Source organism: Neolamprologus multifasciatus, chromosome 16 (assembly GCF_963576455.1).
Source record: "Neolamprologus multifasciatus chromosome 16, fNeoMul1.2, whole genome shotgun sequence".
In the NCBI taxonomy this organism is placed as follows: domain Eukaryota; kingdom Metazoa; phylum Chordata; class Actinopteri; order Cichliformes; family Cichlidae; genus Neolamprologus; species Neolamprologus multifasciatus.
The window spans coordinates 8364056-8370284 of NC_140454.1; the positions used below are offsets into that span (position 1 = coordinate 8364056).

The following is a 6229-nucleotide window of genomic DNA, read 5'->3' on the forward strand; positions in this document are numbered from 1 at the left end:
TGAATCATATCTGTTATTAACCTCTGTCTCTCTTCCACAGCATGTCTTTTATCCTGTCTTCCTTCTCTCACCCCAACCGGTCGCAGCAGATGGCCGTCCCTCCCTGAGCCTGGTTCTGCCGGAGGTTTCTTCCTGTTAAAAGGGAGTTTTTCCTTCCCACTGTCGCCAAAGTGCTTGCTCATAGGGGGTCATATGATTGTTGGGTTTTTCTCTGTATCTATGAAGCGCCTTGAGGCGACTTTTGTTGTGATTTGGCGCTATATAAATAAAATTGAATTGAATTGAATTGAACCTGGTCATGAGTGACAGTAATATGTGGGGGAGAGGTGTCAGGACTTTCACCGGAGGCAACTATGTGGAGAGAGAGGGAGACAGTGCAAAGTTCAATGTCCGGGCAGCAAATCCTTTCTTTGATTGTTGTGTGGGCAGGGTTACACCAACGGTTGTCAACAAGAACAGCAAGCCCCCGTCCTTTCACCTTACCATTTGCGACGCTGTCCCTGTCTGCCCGAACAGTGTGGAAGCCTTCCGCGAATGCGTTGTGGTCGGGAATATCCTGGTGCATCCATGATTCAGTGAAACACATCAAGCTACACTCCCGGTATTTCCTCTGACTCCGTGGAGAAGTCAGAAATAACGCTGTCTCACCGTCTCCTTCCTTGTCCTCTTCTGTCCTCCACCTCTGCATCCTCGGTGTGTTTTCCTCCAGATTTCAGCTGGTACATCTGTGGTTCTGACCGATGAGCAGGCGGCATCAGTGTGATCAGCTGATCTCTCGAGTAAGCAGCCTGTGTGTATGTAGTAGTTGTGTTGTGGTCCCATTGCTCAATAAAGGTAACAGTTCTGCAGCCACAAGCAGAACAAAAATTCTCTTGATCCACATGACTGAACGAAAGATATTCAAATAGACCAAAGTCCAAGTAAAGAAAAAGAATAAGTAAGAAGCTAAACTAAAGAGAAAAAAGCAGGAGCAATTGTAACAGGCCTCACGCTGGTTGACAAGCGCACAAAATCTATATCTTGATGCATGCTTAATCATCCAGATAAGTAAATCCCAAAAGGTTCTTTCTGTACATCTGGACATAGCGTTTTCTTTGGGAGAAACATTTCATCACTCATCCAACTTCAGTCTGAGCTGACTGCAGGTTTCCACAACCTTCGCAAAGTTTCTCCCACTGAAAACTGTACTTCCAAATGAGCAGAATCAGCATTTTTGGGTTGGCTATAGTTGGAACACACACTTTGATCCCCTTTCTCAAAAATGGGTACCAACACCCTAGTTTGGCAATCAATAGGTACCACCCCTTATCTCCACAAAACATTGTAGACGTGCGTAAACCAAGACAGTTCTACAATATCCAGACCCTTCAGGAACTCAGGACGAAGTTCATCCACCCCAGGGGCCCTGCCACCAAGGAGTTGTTGTTTAACTGCCTCACCCTGGAGATAGACGAGTCATCGCCCTTGTCCCTAGACTGCTTCCTCCAAAGAAGACGTGCCAGTGGTATTCTTTTCACCACCTGACAATCAGTGTTGGGGAGTAACAGAATACATGTACCGCTGTTACGTATTTAAAATACAAAATATGAGTAACTGTATTCCGTTACAGTTACCGTTTAAAAAGGTGGTATTTAGAATACAGTTACTTTGTTGAAATAAATGGATTACACGGCGGTACTTCCCTGTTTCATATTGTGGCGGGTCAGGACTGTTTGGGTTTTGTTTGACAGCTACGTTCTGTTGTTCCAGGCGGCAGCGTTGCGGTTGCCATGGTTACAGGGTGACGCTCTCTCTCTGCGTGTTTCCTGGGTGAGAGAGCGCCTGTTGTTGTTATGCTAAGCTAATAGGCAGAATGCTACAGGTATAGCTCTAAAGAATGTAGCATCATGGGCAGTGTAGTCTGTGCTGCAGGGAGAATGGACTGCCATACACGTTATGTGTCTGTGAGCGAGGGAGGGAGAAAAAGGAAAAGTACCAGCTGTCATCGAGCAAAAACGGGAGCTGGAAGCATGTAAATATAATAATAACCACTGCAGCCAAGAAGAGTGCCTGACGAGCCCAGTTGTAAGTAAGCTGTTAAGACTCGACTGTACACCGTGTTCGTGATCCTCCAAAAACAATAAGTTCAGTTGGAGCAGTCTTTCAACGCCTCTCTCTGTCTCTGGCTAGCAAAGTTGACCCAGACAACAAAGTAAAGCTAGTTTTCGGCTACGAGCCCGACACAGAACCCACCGTATTAGCCAGAGGTCCCTTTACTACGGTTCGGAGCCGCGGACCTTCAGTAACAGTAATAAATCACAGCAATAGTACATTCATGTAGTTGTAAACAGCATGATAATATATTAAGTAATCCAAAGTATTCAGAATACGTTACTCTCATTGAGTAACGTAACGGAATACGTTACAGAATACATTTTGGGGCATGTATTCTGTATTCTGTAATGGAATACATTTTAAAAGTAACCTTCCCAACACTGCTGACAATGTTCTCAGTCAGAGTCAGGAGCGTGCCACACGCACTATACACACATTTACATTTCATGTTCATACTTGAGGTAACTTGTTTGATGCATATTCTGAAAATTGATGTTTGAGAATATTTTACATTTTATCATTATTTCAGTTTATTTTTAAAAGTCTCAAGGATGTTGAGCTTTATTGTGAAAGGTTTATGTGGAAAATAAACAAGTGGCTGGCGGAGCCAACACAATGGTTTCACCGTCGTTGTTGCTAACAAACCGAGCCATAAAAATAGTTGCTTGTCTGTCCCAAATGTGATTATTATAAATGTACAATAAAGTGAAAACTCAGCAAGGATAATATAGCCACTACAGTTCGTTGTTTGTTTGTTTTTTTTATTCTTGTAATCGCAACTGATTTCGGGGCAAGATATGTTTGGAAAAAGCAAAAACAAAGGACTGTAGAGAATTTAAACATATTTTTGGATATTCTGGTGGTCGTCATAGAATTCATCTTTTTACCTTCAAAAAAGACACAACACATTCTATTAAATTGTTTATTCTCAATTGATAATTTGTGTTTAACTAGCTCAGATTGCCCCAGGCTAAACCTCTTGATCCATCCAACACTGCAATAAACAAAGTAAAAAAAATGCTATGGGTGAAATTAATTTTTATCTTTTACATTTTCTCTGGATACTGCAATAATATTGTGAACATAAAATTATTTTAGCCAACACAATGAAAAAAAAAACCTCAAATAATGTAACAGCTGTATTTTCAAACAGAGTATTATTTGGCCACATCAACACAGTCTTGACTTATGAGGTTCTGGATCATTTTTGAATTTTATTAGCTCTCAAACTCTGAAAGTGCTGCCGCTGATCTCAGTAAACAGACTTTACTCACTTCCTGTACAGAGATTTAGAGATGGGTAAAAGAGGAGTATAGATATGTCTGTGAAGGTTCTCAGTCATCCAGGTCATCGTAGTCTAAGGAGCTTGGAAAGAAAAGTGTCTGGACTTCTTTGAGTTGCTTGAAGACGTTTCACCTCTCATCCGAGAAGCTTCTCAGATGAGAGGTGAAACATCTTCAAGCAACTCAAAGGAGTATAGATTCTACAGATGATATGCCATAAAAGGCAGAAATAGTCCACCATCAAAGCAGCCTGTTTTCCAAGTTTGATATGTATGTGTTTTTTTTTTTTTTTTTTACTGAGAACATTTTTGATTTTGAAATTCTACATTATTACATTGTAAGTCAAATGGCAAACAAGTGCCAACTTGAAGTAGAATTTAACTCTGACACAAATTTAACCCTGGTCTTGGCAAACAAAAATTTGTAATGTAAGTGGAAGTGCTCCTCAGCAGGCATTAGAGACACACAAATGTAAGGCAAGGCAAGTTTATTCGTATAGCACAATTCAACAACAAGGTGATTCAAAGTGCTTTACAGAGACATTAGAAACAAAAACAAATAAAAATGAAATAAAATAAATGTAAGAAGTCACTTAGTCTGAAAATATTGGCATCAGACAGGACATTCTTTTTAGAAGAAAAATAAGTTGTAAATGGTGAAGAAGGCTGAGTATACCAGTTAGAAAGATCGGAGAGAGAGACACAGCTAAGGGTACTGCAGAAAAGAAATTGAAATCCACAGTGAGGGATGGAGCACATAGATATCCAACTGACAGTGAGAAAAAGGACGAGGGGCGGAGTCAGAAGGGGTGAGTCATATAACTAATTCTGTTTGTAATGCTACATAGAGCTACAGGTCTGTCTGAAAATGGATACACAGGATGTGGCAGAGCTCTGTTTTCCACAACTCTTCAACACCTCCTGCAAGAAACCTATAACTCCTCTGTCAGAATTTGTGTTCCTTCATGTTGTGTTGTCCTCCATCTCGCTGCTAACTGTGACTCTCAACCTGCTCGTCATCATCTCAGTCTCCCACTACAGGCAGAGTTGTTGTTATTTTTTTAATAGCTGTGTGTAGCTTATACATTCTGTGAGCTAATTGACTTAAGATGCTTTTGTGACCTCAGTGGTGTATACAATTAAACCATCTATATAGAAGTGGTCGATTAGAAATGATCAAAACGGTTTTTCTCTTACCAAGAGCTAATGTTTTATTGTTTGTTGGGTTGCTTTAATTTAGCGATTTGAGGACTGTTAATTTAATAATTTTTGTGTCTTCTTGCAGGCAGCTTCACACACCCACTAACATCCTCCTCCTCTCTCTGGCTGTCTCAGACTTTCTTGTTGGTCTCTTGTTGATGCCTGGAGAAATCCTCCGAAATACAGCCTGCTGGTTTCTCGGTGACCTCACCTGTTTTATGTACAATTATATGTCTTTAATTGTTACCTCTACCTCAGTAGGAGACATGGTGTTAATATCAATTGACCGCTATGTGGCTCTTTGTGACCCTCTGCATTACCCCACCAGAATCACAGACAGAAGAGTGAAACTCTCTGTCTGTCTGTGTTGGCTCTCTTCTGTTTTCTATAGCAGCCTGTTTGTAAAGGATGATCTAACTCAACCAGGGAAGCATAATTCCTGCTATGGAGAATGTACAATTTTTGTTGACTTAATTACAGGAACGATTGACCTTCTTTTAACCTTTTTTGTTCCAGTTACTGTCATTGTAGTTCTGTATCTGAGAGTATTTGTGGTGGCTGTGTCTCAGGCTCGCGCCATGCGCTCTCATGTTACAGCTACTGCTCTGCAGCTTTCAGTGACTCTAACAACAAAGAGATCAGAGTTAAAAGCAGCCAGGACTCTGGGTGTTCTTGTAGTTGTGTTTCTACTGTGTTTCTGCCCTTATTATTGTGTTACACTTGCCAGGGACGACCTACTCAATAGTTCATCTGTATCCTTTTTGCTCTATCTGTTCTATTTTAACTCATGTCTAAACCCTTTGATCTATGCACTGCTCTACCCCTGGTTTAGAAAAGCTGTGAAACTCATAATCTCCTTACACATACTGCAGCCTGGCTCCTGTGAGATTAGCATTCTGTAAAAAAAAATAAAATAAAAATAAACAAATAAAAGGAACACTGAACAATTGTTGAGTTATTTTGTTGCCCTACTGGTTGGCTACTTCTGGGCTTCCATTTGTGTTATTCTGTGGCACTGGAAATGCTGCTGTGTCAGTATCACTGTGTCATCGATGACAGTAACTTGTTGGAAAAGAAGGATGGAAAATATTTTTCATGTTGGCACTATTAAATGCTGCTACCTGTCATCTGAACTCACCCATTGCTAATTAGCATTTTGTTTGTATATCATCAGAATTATCATTGTCGCAAATTTGCGTAAGTATTGCGATATACTTTTGAAGCTATATTGCCCACTGCTACACAGTAATTGTCTCTTGTCTCTCTGTGATCCACAGAGAAGTTTGGTAAATGGCCAGCACCATGGACAGTCTTTAATGGTAGCGCCTTCAGCATTAGTATGCACATATGTAAAATTAGTCTCAGTCTTGGGCTCAGTTAGAGAGGTAAACAAAACGCACATGCCTGGTGTGTGACATGGACAGAACCGTGGGTTTTACATGTGTGTAACGTGCAAGCGGCTGCATGTCGGCAGAGCAAAGAGCTGCGGCTCTGTCAGAGCTGTTTTTTTCCATGCTAACATACTTGATGATTGTGTGGAGCATACACCTGTGTGGGGAGCCTGCTGTTAATATTAATATTTAAATATGAGTTAAGGAGAGGGTCATTCGCTGTGGGGGGATAGTACTGTTCACCTACAGGATAACTGCTTAG

General features: G+C 41.0%; 1 protein-coding gene across 1 annotated transcript; it reads left to right on the forward strand.

Moving 5' to 3' along the window:
• The first annotated feature begins 4175 nt into the window (after nucleotides 1–4175).
• Nucleotides 4176–5483, forward strand: LOC146500217 (trace amine-associated receptor 13c-like). The gene is made up of 2 exons (XM_085135403.1): nucleotides 4176–4450; nucleotides 4662–5483. Exons 1-2 carry the CDS (start codon nucleotides 4245–4247, stop codon nucleotides 5476–5478), a joined length of 1023 nt encoding a protein of 340 aa, XP_084991529.1. The 5' UTR covers nucleotides 4176–4244; the 3' UTR covers nucleotides 5479–5483.
• Nucleotides 5484–6229: the final 746 nt, after the last annotated feature.